This window comes from Sceloporus occidentalis, unplaced genomic scaffold, assembly GCF_023333645.1.
Source record: "Sceloporus occidentalis isolate IW3139 unplaced genomic scaffold, rSceOcc1.0.p SCAF_2, whole genome shotgun sequence".
NCBI lineage: Eukaryota > Metazoa > Chordata > Lepidosauria > Squamata > Phrynosomatidae > Sceloporus > Sceloporus occidentalis.
The window spans coordinates 200,817,755-200,835,632 of NW_028316982.1; the positions used below are offsets into that span (position 1 = coordinate 200,817,755).

The 17,878-nt window shown below is 39.2% G+C and overlaps 1 protein-coding gene across 1 annotated transcript in view; it reads left to right on the forward strand.

The window, feature by feature from the left end:
* Positions 1 to 17,878, forward strand: part of LCA5L (lebercilin LCA5 like) — a 30,853-nt gene that overhangs the window by 6,784 nt on the left and 6,191 nt on the right. Inside the window, exons 5-6 of the mRNA XM_089511987.1 lie at positions 3,655 to 3,792; positions 13,640 to 13,733. Coding sequence (XP_089368113.1) covers positions 3,655 to 3,792; positions 13,640 to 13,733 — 232 coding nt within the window. The remainder of the gene's footprint in view (positions 1 to 3,654; positions 3,793 to 13,639; positions 13,734 to 17,878) is intronic.

The window sequence follows — 17,878 nt, forward strand, 5'->3', positions numbered from 1 at the left end:
CACTAGATTCTTGGGATGGAGATTAAAATGGAGCAGGGCTCAGACCTGTCAAGATATCCTTATGTTTTAGGGCTGCAGTTACTTTCATCATTGTGTTGCTATGTGCCTTCAAATTGTTTCCAACTTATGGCAATCCTAAAATGACCCTATCGCTGGACTTTCTGGGGCTGAGTGTGTATGACTCACCCAAGGTCAGCCAGTGGGTTTCCATGACTGAGCAAGGAATCAAACCCTGGTCTCCAGTTGTAGTCTAGTGCTCAAACCACTACACCACACTGGGTCAGTTATATCTTCATATAACTGCTGAATTAAAACCATTCCTCCCAGATGGGAGTTTCAGAAATATGGGTCAGTCCTCACCTTATTCCTTAATGAATGCAGATGGACTCTTCCTGATCTCCTCTTGCTTTGGAATGTGGAAAGAAAGTGCATAGCACTTTCCCTCAGGAGTGAGTATAAGGCATGGGGTTGATCTCGAGCGACTTTCAGAAGCAACTGTTCAAAAGCAGTGAGGAATCACGTCTGCTGCCATCATACACTGACTTATTCTCAGTTGTTCTGTCTAATAATCTTTTTAAAATAAAGATGACAATAACTTACTGTGCAAAGGGATCTTGCTGCACCTTTGAAACCAACTGAAGGATAGAAGTTGGTAGCATGAGCTTTCATAGGTTTGAGCCTGTTCCTCAGATGCATGTGGTGGAGTGGAAAGCCCAGGGATATAGCACTCTGTGTTTAAGAATTACCATAGGAATGCAAAACTTTGTGGGTGGCAAGATGAGGTGGCAGTTTTAATTAATGATGGTTCTTAGGGGACAAATCAAGGATGATGCCTGAAGCTAAGGTTAGTAGAAAACCATATTAATTAGTGTAGGGATGTAGTGTGGAAGCCAAAAAGATGTGATGAACTAGCCAAGAGAGCCCCCATGAGGCTGAGGAGTTATAACGTGTATAGTGTGCTAAGAAACCATAGTCTCTGTTCAACCCACTACTGATGGACAATACATTCCAATTCTGCTGTTTTTCTTTCCAATTTTCCTTTATAGTCTTTTTGTTCAAATGCCACTGTTCTAAGGTCCAAGATGGAATGCCCAAGAAGACTAGTGTTCTGCAAGTGTTTTTTGTATATTCTCATTCCTAATGTCTAATTTATGTCCATTTATCCTCTGTCACAGGGACCAGCCTGTTTGCCCATTGTATAGTGCTAAAGGACATTGCTGACATATTATGGCATAAATCACATTGGAGGATGAGGAAGTGAAAGTCCCCCTAATATTCTGGGTGATATCAGCAGGTTCTGTGATGACATTTCCTGAATAAATGTGTGGGCAGAGTTGGCATCTGGGTTTGTGGCAAGGTTTTGTACTTGTGTCCACATCTGTCTTGTGTGTTCTTCTGTAGCTTGAGGTTTGGAGGCTGTTTGTAAGTAAGTAAAGGCCTGCCACCAAGAGCCCTTGAGAGGATAGCATTATTGTCCGGGTTGTAGTTCATTGATGATACATCTAAGAGGTCTCAGTTGGGTGCTGTATGCCACCACTGGTGGGATTCTGTCATTTTCTGTCCACAGTCTGTTCTGTAATAGATTGGTCCTGGGTACAAGTCTTGCCTCTGTTGTTTTTAACTTCATGTTGTGGTTATTGTAGTTTAAGGAATGCTTGTTGTAATTTCATGTGTTTGGGATCTCTGTCTTGTGGGTCTAAGCAGATGGGATTGTCAAAGAGGTTGGCTGTACATTATGGATCTAGTGGTGTGGTCAGGGTGGAAAGTGGACGGATGTAAGTATGTGTAGTGGTCAGTGAGTTTGCGATATAGTGTGGTGCTTAGATGTCCATTGAGTAGCTGTATGGTGGTGTCCAGAAAGTGAACTTGTTCTGTTGATAGTTCCAGGCTGAGATTGATGGTGGGGTGGAAGTTGTTGAAACGCTCATGGAATGTCTTGAATGAGTCCTCTCCATGAGTTGAGATTATGAAGATATAAACATTGCTCCTCAGATAGAGGAGCAGTTTCAGGTACAGGAGTTAAGGGAGTGTTGTTCTAGGTCAGCCACGATGTTGGCTTATTGTGCTGCCATGCATGTGCCCATGGCAGTACCATTAACTTGAAGAAACATGTTTTTACCAAAGGTGATGTAGTGGCTAGGTCTGTTAAGGTCCCATCTGGAATGAAGTTTCTGACAGCTTGTGGTCCATCTTTATGTGGGATGTTGATATACAGGGATTCTGCATCCATAGTGGCTAACTGCTTTATCACCCTAGGGGGCAAACAGGATTTAAACGAAAGTTAAACAGGAAATGCCTGATGGTGTTCCCTGGGAGGTTGTGGATGGACTGTATTTGCTGCAGAAAGTTAGTAGTCTCCTTCACACAGCTGAGAGTGTTGGTGAAATATGGTTTATATCCAGAGGTGCCAACTGTGAGTATTCAAATGCTTGAGTTGATAGGTCATCCAGACTTGCCTTGTTTGTGTGTTTTGGATACCAGGTAGAACATGTCTAGTTGTGGGTTTTTGTGGGTTTTTCGGGCTATGTGTCCATGTTTTAGAAGAGTTTATTCCTGACATTTCTCCAGCCACAGATGCCGGTGAAACATCAGGAATAAACTCTTCTAGAACACGGCCACATAGCAAGAAAAACCCACAAAAAGCTATGAATGCCAGCTGTGAAAGCCTTCGACTTCAAATATGGATTTGGTTCTGCACCTCCATGGGAAATTCTCTGAGTATGTGTAATTCCTTCCAGTATTCCTCTGTGGGATCACTAGACAGCATTCTGTAAAATCCAGTCTAGACAGTTGCTCCCCATCCCTCCCACACTCACTGTGGCAATAACATTTCCCCTTATTTACTGAAGTTAGTAAAATGGCTGTTAGACTGTGTGAGATATGGTTGACTTATCTGCTCTTGCTGAGATAGAGAAGTCCTTTTTGATGATAATGGTTCTGCTCCCTTTCAAGACTGTGCTGCGGGATGTGGGATAAACATGTCTTGTGAACCACTTCACCTGCTGTTGACAGTAGCTTCTAAGAGGAGGGAGTGTTCTTTTAGATTTCAAAAAAAGTAGGATGTATTGATTGCTCTGTTAGGATACTGACATATTGACATCCCTTAAGAGACAAATGGAAGTAAATTAAGACTAACTTTAACTGGATTCCTGCCTGTTTTTTTTTTAATTAATCACCCTCAGAAGACAAACTGCAATGCTGCTTGGGTAGATTTGTGCATATACTTTCTCCTCCACGTACAGACACTATGCCCTCCCAAAATCTGTTCCCAATGGGCCTCCAATATTCCAGCACAGATTTTCAGGGAACAAGGATTGCTGTAGGAGGAGGGAGAATTACTTCCTTCCTTGTTTCGCAGATGGACCTGTTCCATAGATCATTTCACCAGCAGTAGGATTTAATTGGATTCCATCCAGTGTGGGAGTGATGCGATATTTCTTCTCATTTAAATGACTTATTTCCATCCTCACACTTCTGTTACTGTCTTTAAACATTATTTTTTTATACATAAAGCAGTATAGCATTTATTACCAGTAAAAATGTGTTGTTGTTTTTTACTGGGAAATGCCCAGTGTCTATTGTGGCAATTACCTTTACAAATGTAATACTCTGTTACTAAACATTTAATAGACAATTTGCTTATAATATCCTTAGGACCTGGAAAAGCAACTGGCATTGAACAATACATCATTTATTCATCAGTTAGCAGTTGAGAAGAAAAAGACACTTGATGCTCAGGCAGTTACTACAAATTTGAAAATGGAAATCAAGTTGCTTAATCAAAAAATTAAGGTATTTAACCTTCTGTTGAATTTATTTAACTATAAATGAGAACTGTGTTACAGAACTATTCATGTAAGTTCTTGTTTAGTTCAATGAGATATAACTCCCATGGCATTTTCATACTTTGTCCTGCTAGAGAAGTGGAATTGATAAATTCTGTTACCAGGATTGTAGTACCTTTTATGTTTTGGTGTCAGTCCCATGACTATAGCAGTCATTCGCATTTTAGATTTCCTGGGCTGGGAGACATTTGACATGTCCACCCTGTACTTCCCTAATACATTCTCCTGCACATTTTTCTTCCCTTCATATATATTTGGCTGCAGCCCAGTAAGTTGTTCTCACCTTTCCACACATCACATTTCCCATGCTGTTTTTTAAATAGCGTTATTGTAATAATAGAATCACATTCCTCATCAAAAAAAAAAAAAACCAATTAAGAGCTCAATCACTCTTCACAGACCAGGCTCTCCCCCACCCCTCAACCCCCCTCCTTTTCCCTCTATCTGGTGATCTCTCTCCCTTCTTTTCCCTCCCATCTGACTCTCTCCTTGGATCTCTTGATCTCACTCCCCTCCCATCTGTCCATCTCCATCCTTACCGCTCCCACACCTTCTTTGATATGTTAATCTTCCTATGTCCAGGGCTGGAATCCCACCCCACTGACACCATAGTTGCATTGTCCCATCACAGAAGAAGAAAAAAATAAAATAAAAAGTTAATAAAAGATAAATGGAAAGTACATTGTGTGTGTGTGTGTTTAGAAATAACCCCACACATCAGCAATGGAGAAATGGCAGAAGGTCCCCAAATGGATTTTACTGCTGGTGTGCTGAAAGTACAATAGAGCACAGGCTATGGAGAACAAAGGGGTTTTGTACCAGGCAAAAATGGGGTGATCAGCAAAGTCTTTTGAAAAGGTTTGTCCATAATGGCCCTAAATTCCACCTCCCCATCTGGAAATATACTGAGAATTGAGGGGAGGGCAATCCATAAGAACCATACGTTATATTTTTATTGTTATATTTTTTATATTAATAGATATTTTAATTTTAATTATATTATGTTTAATTCTGTTTTAAGGGAGGGAATCTGAGATATAATATTGAATGTGGATATTTTAATGTGTTGTGAGCCTCTTTGATTGTCTCATCACAGAAAAGCAAGATAAAAATAAAAGCTTTATTTATTTAGTTATTATACCTATCACATTCCGTAACTGCCTCATCTGATCCCTAAATACACATGAAAGGGATCTTTTGCACCAGGAAAAGGAAACAGAAGAGTACTGTAACTGACAAACAGGTGGTAGTATCTGTTACAGTAGGCTTCCATATCCACAAATTCTGCATCCACATATTCAACAGCCATCCAGATCTTGAAAAAAATAAATTTTTAAGAATTCCAAATGACAAACCTTGATTTTGCCATTTTATATAAGGGACAGTATTTTACTACATCATTGTATATAATGGGACTTGAGCATCCATGGATTTTGGTATCCATGGGGGGGTGGGGGCTGGAACAAACCCCAGTAGATACCAAGAACCCACTGGATTGGCAGCTTCATATCAGATTGCAGCCAAAGTGTATTAATTTATAGGGAGCATTTGTGCATGTTGCAAAGTTCAGTAAAGTTAGGAGGCAGTGCTTTAAAAATCATATTCCAAAGTAAAAAGCATTCCAAAGAGATTCATTAGGCTCTGAATGAAACTGAAAAATCTTTGAACTGTCATTGAATAGTAGTAGAGTGAGAAGCTGTTAATTTTGATATTGTCACTTTTTGATGGATTTGTGTAACTGTGTTTCATAAAAATATTGAGAAATATAATTAGTTCATAGTTTACTTATTTAAAAATCCCTGAAACACGATGCCTTTCCCCCATAAAGAATTGTTCTTCTATTTGTTGTTGTGAAATTCACTTGCTGTGAGATATGATGCAAAGCTAGAATAAACATGTAATGATTCATAATTAAACAGCATTTAGAAATAACTCCAGCATTCCAGATTTTGATTTTGAATGTGAAATTTAGCCCCCAAACTCAAAATCTGAATGCTTTCGTGTTTGGGGCAAGAGATCTGTATTGCTGTTTTTGTTTTTGTTTTCTTCTTTTTTTAATTTTATTTTTAAATTATTTCACAATTATAAAACATTGCTTACATCGAACATCAATACCAAGACACAAGGATTATCTTCAAAATGTCAGAAAAATAAATAAAAATAAAAGCCTTTGTTGGGTTCAACATCCCTAAAAATCCACAAGAAAGTTCCAACATTTGAAGGGAAATAAAGAAGAAAAATAAAAAACTGCACAATCCACAAAGTATAACTCATAAATCCTTGTTATATATCCATTAATAACTTCCTGAAGTCGTCACAAAAATTGATTCTGTCCAACCTAACTTTATCTAGCTTATTCTCTATACATAACCAATTAGTAAACTTAATTACATTGTCATATAACCGTTCATTTTAAACTCTTACCTATATGAGTGTCCCCGGTCTAAGAATATCTTTTCAAATTTCTACATTAGTTACTGCTTCCTTTTCCTTTTACCCATTTCTGGTTACATATTTCGAAGATATGAAACCATTCTTCCTCTGTTTGCTCAATGTTGTTGTTTAAAAGAGCTGTTAGATAATCCATGTTTCTCATCTCTATTACCTTCAATAGCCAATCTTCCACCCCTGGCATCTCATCATCTTTCCATTTTTGTGCTATTACCATTCTAGCCGCAGTGATCAAATACAATAAGATTCTCCAGTGTTTTCTTTCGAACTGTAATGGCAACTTGTTAAGCATATTTAATAGATAAATTTAGGGTCTTAGCTCAAATTTTGTTTGAAACGCTTCTTCAATCATTCTATGTATTTGTTTCCAGAATTTTTTTAATTTCGTGCAGTGCCACCACATATGAATCCAGGTACCTATTGCAGTGTTGCATTTCCAACAGTTCTTTGATCTTAGGTTATACATCTTTGCCATTTTATTTGGTGTCAGGTACCATCTTTGCTCCATCTTAAAATAATTTTCTTTTAAAGTCTGCGATTCGGGTAAACCTCTTTGTTCTAGTTCTCGCATATTTCCAACTCTCAAGATCAATAATCCTTCCACGATCCGTCACCCACTTAGTCATTGCCTCTGAAATCGGGTCTTCTTCCTGATCAAGTTCTTGAAGTATTTTATAAATTTTTGCCACTTTTTTCACTTTTCCTGAAATTAGTAAGTCTTCTACTTTGGTCTGTTTTTCTCTTATTTCAAAAGTTTTGGAGTCTATTTTAAATCTTTAATTTAACTGGATGTATAAAAGCCAGTGTTTCTTAGGGTCCATTTGAGAAAGTTCCTGGATGGGTTTCAGTTCAAATTGTTTTGTTCATTCATAAATAAAATATCCTTATATTTGAGCCATATGTTTAAAGATTTCCATCTTCCTAGAAACGCTTCCTGTGGAGAAACCCACAAAGGAATCTTTCTAAATAGTCTTTTCTTAATTTTGAGCCAAATTCAGAGCAGCGACCTTCTAATGACATGATGGTTCAATTCCTTGTGTACCAATGTTTTTGTTTTCAGCTGACAAATACCAAAGGACATAATGTTTTTGTTTGTTTATAATTTATTTGTTTATAATGCATTTTTATCATCCAATTTATATATCATTTCCTCAAAATAACATAGAATAGTAATTAAAAACATGCAATCATTATAAAATATAAAACAGTTAAAAAAAACATCAATCCACAGATTTAAAATTGAGAAAATACCTGGACAAAATAAAATATTGACTGATAGTTGTAAAAGCTTGTAAAATGAGACATGCATTTTAACTCTGCCTTTCCATGAAGCAGGTCTGTAATATCTCTTATAGAAGGGATTTCCCTAATATGTCTGTAACCACAGAAAGTTACAATATGAATTACTAAAATGAAAAACTATAGTAGATTATCAAATACTGAATGTTGTTGCATGATGTGTCTAAAAATACTAGAGATGAGCTAAATATTCTCTAGCATGAACTTTTATTATGAAAAGTGTGATCATGGCATCCAGTGCAGCTAAGTTTGTTGATTTAGGCCAGGTAACCAAAAGGTTAATGCAAAGGCTTAGGAAGCGTTATGACATAAAATCTCAGGAGACATTTCTTGTCCCATGGGACCTTGTACAAATTAGGTAGGTTTGGAAACTTCTAGATTTTTCAGAATCAAAAAGTTTTCCAGCAGTGGAGGGGAAACATTGTGTAGTGGATTGCTTTTCCTCTTCATTCTGGTAGGCAGAAAAAACTTCATGGAAGCAGCCACCAGGGGAAGCAAGCCACTAACCGGACAGTCTAGTTGCTGCCTCTGCTCTGTGTAGGCTGTTCTCACTCTTGCTTTGCTTATTAACTTTTTCCATACATTAAAAAATGCTATGTTTCTCACTCTTTCTTCTCCTTTTCACCTGCCACCTATTGCTGATAGGTACTAAAAGATAGTAGCCCCTTTTTCTCTCCATGGCCTCTTCCACCAGTTGTTGGAAAGGTAGCCCTGGGATGCTGCTTCCACCAGGCTTGGTACTTCCAAGGATACAATGGCAGAACAATAAGGGCATAGGGGCACTTGGCGCAGTCAGAGGAGAGCGATTCCTCCATGTAGGACTGAGGTGCCCATCATCACAAACACTGTGCTTAGGACTGGGTCTAGGGATGCAATGGAAAAGTGGCTTCTCGGGAGGGAGTAACATATTTCATTCCTCCTCTTCCCTGCAGTCTCCAGTGGCAGCTGGACAAATCCTCCAACAAGATTTCTGTGATTGGTTGGTTACAGCCTAGGAGATTGTGACTTCATCTGGCACCCAGATTACTGTTTCCCACCCTACTCATTCTTCTCCACCCTCCCTCCTGTTGCAGCCCACTCTAATAGATCCTGATTATAGAGCTAGTCAACGTGAATCTCCCAAATGAAGAGAATCCTTGTCTCTCCCTTCTTCCCTTCAGATGCATGACTCCGTCATTGCTCTTGAAATATGCGGGTCTCCCCCCCACGCTCAAGCATCATTACCACAATCGCCATTTTCTTAAAGACGCTCAAGCAACTCTGCTGCCACAGAGGCCTTTTTGTATAAAAGCTCCAAGGGCACGAGTAAGAGGCCAGTAGATGCTGGATCTCACTGTCTCTCCAGTCTTAAAAAGAAGACCACTCACTGCTTTGGAAGTGTGAGAAGGGGGAGCTTTCTGAGCAGGAGTATGACTCACTCACAGGAACACCTTCTTCAGCCAGACTCTTTCAGGCTGAGGTCTCTGTGGTTGTGCTTCACAAGGCCATCAAGGCATGGAATTGCCTCCCCCACTTTGAACCGTCTCAGCCTGAAGATCCTGATTTACCACTGTCATTGCCAAGGAATGTTTATTTAACAGAATTTACCATTCTGATTATTCTTTTTCATTCCTTTCCCAAAGTCCTGAAGCACAAAGAAACATCAACTGATACCAGAAGCAATAGAACACTTGATTGTGGCATGAAACAGTGCTATCTTCCCCAGATTGAAAGACTCTTATTCTATATTTTCTATTGTATCCAAAAAGATCAAGTCATGGAGGCTATTCTGGACCTAAAGTGGATCATTTGGTTTGTGAGGAGACACAAATTCAGAATGGAGACTCTCAAGACTATTCTGCAGTCCTGAGGCCTTGAGATTATCTTGTGTTGCTGGATTTGATTGAAGCATATTTGCACATTTTAGTCCAACTTCACTGGAAATTCCTTTGTTTTACATATCTTTACCAGGCTTAGCGTATTTCAATACAAGGCTCTCCCACTGAGTGTTTCATCCTGTCTATGGGTATTCACCAAGGTGGTGGTATATCTGGTGGCCTATTGGAGACAGTGGGGCATACATGTGTATATGTACCTTGACAATGACCTGATAAGATCTGCTTCTCTTCAACAGGGTTGAAGACTCTGTGCTTTATTTATTCAGACATGGTTTTCTGGTCAGTCATGGGAAAAGCCACCTCATTCTGTCTCAAAAACATTGGGACTCTTATTGATACCTCTTTGGAGAGGGTATTCTTGCCCGAGGAAGGGATAATGTCCATTTGGAAGACCATCAGATAGGTATATCTTACACATTGGATCTCCTGCTATTGGCCCATCTGCAAAGTCTTGTAATTGACTCAGTAGATTGTGTTCCCTGGGCATGCTTCCATGCTAGACAACTTCAGTAGTTATTTCTGCCTTATCAAAGACAGATACCTCAAGTAAACACACCTTCAGGTCCCAAGGAGAGACTGAGCATCATTTCTGTTAAGGCTATCACCAGCCCTTCTTCAGGGGCACCCAATTGGAATCTTTCAGAAATTAGGTCATAACAAATGCTAGCCTGAGGAGGTGGGGAGCAGTGTCCAACTCTCAGTATACACAAGGAAGATGGGATCAACATGATCTGTCCCACAGTATAAACTGGCTGGAATTGAAACCCTGTTAATGTTCCATCACCACATCTGAAACAGGTCAGTTCTGATCTGAGTCAACAACATAACAGCAAAGAGCTCATAAATAGCACTAGCAGATAGACTCCAGATTTCCCATGTCAGAAGCAATTTCTCTACTAACCTGGACTGAGACCCATCTTCTCTCCCTAAAGGCAGATTATATCAAGGGAGAGCTGGACACAAAAGTGGACTAATGAAGCACGATGGCTATGGATCTTGCAGAATGATATCTTCATCCTGAGGTTTTCCTGGTGATTGTGAATCAGTTCAGACTGCCATGAGCAGGTTTTTCTCAAGGTTCCAGGCTCAAGGAGCAGAAAGAATAGATGTCCTGACCTCCAAGTGGTCCTCAGACCTCATCTATGCTTTTCCACTAACAACCTTAATTCCAAAATTCCTTTAAAAAGTAAGAAGTGAAAGGGTTGAAGTGATCCATATGGTCCATCACTGGTCAAGGAGGTTGTGATTCTTGAAGATACTAGCTTTGTGCCAGGATCATCTCAAATTACCAGTGCCAGGACCTGCTGACCCAAGGCCAAGTTTGTCATCAAGATCCAGCTTGGCTCATGCATGGAGATTAAGCAGTGCATGTTGCCTTTCCCCCAAAGCGATTGACACAATTATTAATTCTCAGCACCTATCTACTAGGAGATCTATGACAATACGTTTTGAGCTTGCTTCAAATTCTTAAGTTAGAAATTTTTTGAGAGCAGCCACTCTAATGAAACCTTCAACAGTTAAGTGATACTTTACTTGGGATCTCCACATGGCTCTTTCTGCCTTGACTGAGCCTACCTTTTAACTACTACAGGAGGTACCACTTCAGTTTTTCACTTGGAAGGTTCTAGTCCCTACAGCACTTCAGCTTGGAGAGTATCCAAATTGGGAGCTCTTTCAGTACATCAAGAACTGTGTGTTTTCCATCAAGATCCGATAGAGTTGAAGCTGGATCCCACTTTTGTACCTAAGATTAACTCAATCAGTATTTCAATCAAGTTACGTTTATTGTACTAGCCAAAGGCCATGACAAAATGAGCTTATCAAAAAGCATAAAGCATTTAACATTCAAAACAAAAGGCACAGAATACAAAAGACAAAAAAATGTCCCAACATTTAATATGCAGTTAAAAATAGTTAACTGTTAAAAAGGGCAAATGGAAAAAGAGACATCTTTCCTAGATATTAGTAAACAAATATGATATAATCATTAAAGTCTAATTAATACTTGGTGTCTCCCTGGCAATTTAATTTAACTCTCTCTTTCTAATCTTTTTTGCAGCCGTGGCAAAAAGAGCCACTCTATGTGTAACACAGTCGTTGGTGGATTCTGACAGGTATCACTCAAAACGAATTGGACGAAATCAACAGTAGAGCTCCCACTTTTGTTTGTCAGCAAGGGTGTTAAGAATTTCTTTCTAGGGTCGCTAGAAACTCAGTTTTCGACAAAGCCCAGAAAATAATTCTGTTCTCTTTTTGACCACGTCCAGTAAAAGATCTAGAGAAGTCAGGCACACTCTGGACATGCACCAAGCTCTGAAAATATATATCAAGCATTCTCAAAATTTCCAGGTATCTGATCACCTGTTCATATCATTTCAATCCTCCACATCTGGTAAGAAGATATTGTCTTCCGCTCTGGTGAAACAGATAAGGGCCTGTATTATGCTATTCCTTGTCTTGGTCACAAGTGGCAGGGGTGTTTCTCATTCATTCTATATGCAGTGCTTGTACTTCTGCTGCTCTTTTTACTAATGCTCCTCTTTTAGACATTTGTAGGACAACTGCTTGGACTTCTCCTTCCACTTTTGTACATCACTGTCATGCATCAGCAGAGACTTCTTTCAAGGAGATGAATGCTCCAGTTTGGGGTGACTCTCTAAATAATCATCTTCAGTTCATCCACCTATTGGTTGGGGAGCTTTGGTACATCCCATTACAGGATGTTTCCCCTCCACTGCTGGAAAAAAGAACATCGGACTTACCTGTGAGATGTTTACTTTCAGCAACGGAACAAGAAACATCTTCCCCACCCAGAAATTAGGTCTTTTTTTCTTTAAGAGGATGTGTGTATATAGTTTTTTTTCTCTTAGTCTTTCTTTCTGTGCTTCTGTTTTGATTCTTTTTTACATTTTGACTATTATGTGAGCTATTCTTTTACTCAACTATAACATGGACTGATCACTTTGTGGGAACCTTCCACAAGGTTCTTCCTACATACCAGAGTGAAGAAGAGCAACCTGCTGCATAAAGTTTCCCCTTCTGCTGCTGAAAATAAACATCTCACAGGTAAATCCAGTGTTCTTTTTTTTTTTAAAGATAGCCTCTTGGGTTGCACAGGACTGCTGGAGAGGCAATGAGTTTTTGCTGCCTTTGTCTGAATCTGGGGGATCCATATTTGGGGCTGAACATCATAGAGAGTAACCTTTAACAACAACAAGTAAAACCTTTATTCTGCAAAGTAACCAGCCCAGGGGTGTAGGATGCCAGGCTGAGTTGACCCAGAGCCCCTGGCTGGTATTGAACTCACAAGCTTGTGGTTTGTGAGCGAGTAGCTGCTGCACGGGCATTTAACCACTGTGCCACCAGGGCTCCTATCCATGATAGATATGCTGCGGGTCTAGGCCTTGTTGTTCAGCCCCCAAACATGGTTCCCCCAGATTCAGACAAAGGCAGCGAAAACTGGCTGCCTCTCACATCCAGCTCACTGGTTGGATGGGGAGCAAAATAAAGGTATTGCCCTCTCTAATAAGAATTCTGCCTTCCCCAATGAATTTTTTTCAGTCCCCACATTTCTAGCCTTGCAGTAACTTTAAACTCCAGTTTAACATTTAGAAATGCAATTCAGGCATCCAAGCCAAGTTGCAGACAAAAGTTACCAGGAGAGTGGAAACACAACAAATATGAGTCCAAATTATGAATGATTGTCAATTCCTCACTCTCTGTAATGCCAGACATTTGGGGACTGAAGGAAAATTTCATGTGAGGGGACAGTTTTTTATTTGGGAGAGCAATGTCCTTCTCCCCCCCCCCCCCCCCAGCTATACCCTTGACTATACAAACAACCAGTACTTTCAATGTTATTTTGTTAGGAGCAGGTTTGGAGCCATGGGATCTTAGGCAAGCTCTGAAAGGATATGCCGGAAAGGATCCTCAGCCGGAAAGGATCCTCAGCTGCAATTTTCACTGGATGTGTGATGGTTATCCTCCAAATGACCTGAGACACATGCAAAATGTTCAATAAAAATCAGGTTCAATAAAAATCAGTGTGCTAGTCATATGGTATGTTGGTATGTTATGGCAGATGTTGAGTATATTCAGCTAATTAGGATATTTGCATAATGGAGGCTCATACAATGTTTTAAAAGCATTTAATGCTATATTTTATAGGAAAAAGAAAGAGAGATTGCAATAAGAAATATTTATGCAAACCGGATGCTTAAAGACCAGCAGAAGAAAGGTGATTCAGAGTCTGTCCCAGAAGGTAGCATAATGTTTGTTTGATATTTTATGTTGGATTATAGAGATGTATTTAAATGTTCATGTGTCATAGACCTTGCAGTATTGCTTACTTTATTTAAAAGTGGCTCTATTGTCTGTTCTTGGGCACACTATTTAATAGGTGATCATAATTTCAACAAGATACTTGGTTCTTGGGAACTGTTATATGTGAGGATGCTCCAGAAACATTTCAGAACAGGGTGCTAAAAGAAGCATGTAGTAGCATCGTACTACACCTGTGTTTTGTCATCAGCACTGTCTTCCAGTCTGTATCTGTGTTAACATTTGAAGCCCTAAATAGCATAAGGACATAAAGAATCACCACTTTTGTTGTCAGTCATAAGATCCTCAGAAGCCCTAGATGGATACTACTGCCAAATGAGGTGAGCTGTTAGAGAGAAGTAATCCAAGAACGAGGGAAACAACAAATGCTATATATAAATGATTGGAATAACTGCAACAGGGACGTATCTCATTCACAAAATATATACATTTGTATTAACAATATTGAGTCTCAATGATTAACAATTGAGCAACTGTATATACATAAAAACACTGTGCTGTATCCTTGTGAATGTCACTGATGATCTAAGTCCATGACATAAGTATCTGATAAGAAGATTGCTGGTCAAGCCAAACTGTTTGATGACGTGGAAGCATGGAATACATAACTTACAATATTAATCCGGCATAGAATGATTCAAACATGCTGATGAAGACTACTTGAGAGTCGAAACGGCCTCAGAGTACTCCGGTGGTAGCCGTCCTGACGAAAAATTTTCACTATCAAAAAGGTATAATTAACGAAGGACTCTGCTACCAGTGAAAACCACATGTTATATTTTCATGCTACGTTGCTGTAAGCACCATCGATGATTTATTCTCAGACTTTTTGATTGGATTTTGTTGCTGCAGCAGCAGAATAATTTCACTGCCTAACACTGCAGATACTTATTTCATGGACTTGGATCATCAGTGACATTCACAAGGATACAGCACCAAGTTTTTTACGTATATACAGTTGCTCAATTGTTAATCATTAAGACTCAATATTGTTAATACAAATGTATATGTTTTGTGAATGAGATACATCCCTGTTGCAGTTATTCCAATCATTTATATATAGCATTTGTTGTTTCCCTCCTTCTTGGATTATTTAAGTGTAAGCTTGCTGCTCGTTGTTTGTGTTTGCTACTGTTAGAGAGAAGGCCTTTTCAGTGATGGAATGCAGTTAAGGAATACCTATCACAGAGAAGCTTCCTTGGTTCCTACACTGGTCTTTTACTGGCAGGTAAAGACTTTGTTTAAAAAAATTCCCAGGAATTGTAACTTTTAAGTTCAAAATTCTCTTAGCAATCCATAGGTGCTATGAAACTTATAAAATTCATGCATTTACTGCTTTTTAGAATTTATAATCTTTTGTATTCTGCCCAAAGAGCTTTTGTCATAAATCTCAATAACAAAATAGAATTGTAGCCATGCATCAGTGGTATGCAACCTTTTTGACACTGACTACTGCACTTGTGCTATTTATGGGGTTGCACATGCATGTGTGCACCTGTACATAGATGACACTAGTAGTGGTAAAACTGTGGTCATAAAAGTGGGATTGTTGGGGCTTTAGAGATACTTTCATCTCCCCTATCCTCCAGTTATTTCATTAGCTGCAGAACATTGTTTCATCCTCCACAACTCAGCTGGTCTGAAGGGAGAAGCTGATGAAATTCAGACAGCTTTGAGGACTACACATGGAGTGCCTAAAATCTGCATGTAGGCCCAGGTTTTGGATGGTGGTTCAGATGCCTGCTCATCTTTTGCTTAACGGATTATTGGCATGGTAATATTTGAGCAGGGTGGAGAAACATTTTCAGTCATATCCCAGCAGTGAGTGGAGCTCCCACTCATTGGCAGTGCATAAGCACATACCCATTCTGTCTCTCAAACACCATTCACAAAGACAGAAACCAAAGCAGCTTCATTCTGACCTCAACTTTCCTAAAGTTTGAGGAAAGTACTCCTTCAAGATACTGGGCATGTTTTGAAGCTTTGGTTCCCCAGTGAGTTCACTTCTTCCTACTCTCACCTTTCTCTGTCTAGGAAGGCAAGGATGGAACAAAATGAGTTCCTACCAAATTGCAGCTTCATTTGTGGTAGACGTTTCAGTGGGCTGAATTCAGCCTATGGGCCAGAATACTATTATGACACTAATCTAGATTCCTGTCCTGCTGCACCATTCTAGAATCTAGTTATACTGTTCCCTCAAACAGCAGCCAAAGCAGCAGCAGGGTCAAATAGTGAGAGTAGATAATTTCAGTTAAGTCTGTAGCCTGTTCAACTGAGATTGTGGCATTCTCAGGAATAGCTTTGTATTGAAATGTTTCAGTTTATTTTAAAACTTCTACAGTATTTAGAAACAATTTGGGTTAGGAGGAATGCTAGAATTATATTGGTTAATATATGAAATTAAGACCCTAGCAGAATGAACTTTGTATATTGCATTATTTGTATGAGTAAAAGCCTAGATTGCTCTATGCACATTTAGATGTATAGTGCCCTCTAGCCCTCAGTCTGAGAAGAGTGTGGGTTTCATTCCTCCCTAAATAAATCCCTTGCTAAGAAAACAAAAACCATGACCATGGAAGATCTATAAGATTTCATCCAAGATGAGGAAATTGAAAAAGTCAGAGTTCCCATATCTTGGATCAAGTATTAATCAGAATGGAGATTGCAGTCAAGAAATTAGAAGAAAGACTAGGTTTGGGAAGGGCAACTATGAAAGATCTGAACAAGATCCTAAAGTATGAAGATATAATTCTGAACACCAAAGTGAAGGTTGTCCAAGCCATTGTATTCCTCATTACCATGTGCAGATGTGAGATCTGAATAGTGAAGAAAATCAGTAGAAAGAAAACCAACTCATTTGAGATGTAGTGCTGGAGAAGTGCAAATCTACAGCACTATATAAATAAAGCATAACAACAACAACAATAATAATAGTGTGCTATATCATGGATGACCAAGAAAACAGACAAATGGATTCTAGAACAGATTAAGCCCAAACAGTCCCTCGAAGCCAGGATGACTAAATTGAGGCTGTTGTACTTTGGCCACATCATCAGAAAGCATGACTCATTAAAAAGTCAATGATGGAAGTAGAAAGAAAGACTGCACACCAGATGATTGGACTCAGGACCTGAGTAAGGCCATGGAGGATAGAGGGTCTTAGAGATGTCTCATCCACAGGATCACCATGAGTTGAGGTCAACTCAAGAGCAGTTAACAACAGCAACAAACAAGATTATATTTGATGCAATGTCAGAAGATTGAAAGTTCAATAATAGTTTGTTTTCACATGGTTGATATTTAGAATCTGCCCACTAATAATTTTTGAAGGGCTGAAGAAATATAGGCTGAAATGTCCAGGTATAGATAGTCTTTAATAATGTGGATCACTTTTACTGCATGGCTAAGAAGCTACATTTAGTACATATCCGACTATTTGGTTTACCTCAATGTTCAGATTAGATGCACTTGTTGCAGCACTCACAGAACCGCCCTCCACCTGCTAGGGAGGATGAGAGTAATCCTCCTTAAATTGGCTTCTGGCTGGTCAGATTCCATTGAATTTAGTAGGGCTTAGTTGTGAGTAGACATATAGAGAACTGCACTGAAATAATGGTTCTGAGTAGACATGTAGAACAGTGGTTCCAAAACTTAGGCCTCCAGATTATTTGGACTTCAGTTCCCAGAATTACTGACTGCTGACTCATTCTGTGTGACAAGCTCAGGGGTATTAATGGTAGCCTTCTTAAGAAGAACCTTAAGCCACAGTTTGGTTTTTGTCAAGCTGGTTAAGAAAAAGACAGCTTGTGTGAATACTTGCTGGGTTGAATAGGTGTCTCTCTGAGGCTAACAGCATGGATCTTTCTTGAGGCACAATAGACCCCTAGAATGGCTGTCCATCTGCAGCATTCTCTTTTTGTTCTGAAGGTATTTTTCAAATCTTTTTGATTCCATAAGCCCAGAAGAAGGAGGGGAGAAAAATTCCCAAACAAAAGGTAAAATAACTTTTATGAAGGGAAAACAAAATATACTGGATGATGAAAGAAAAAGGAACTGGGTAAAGAA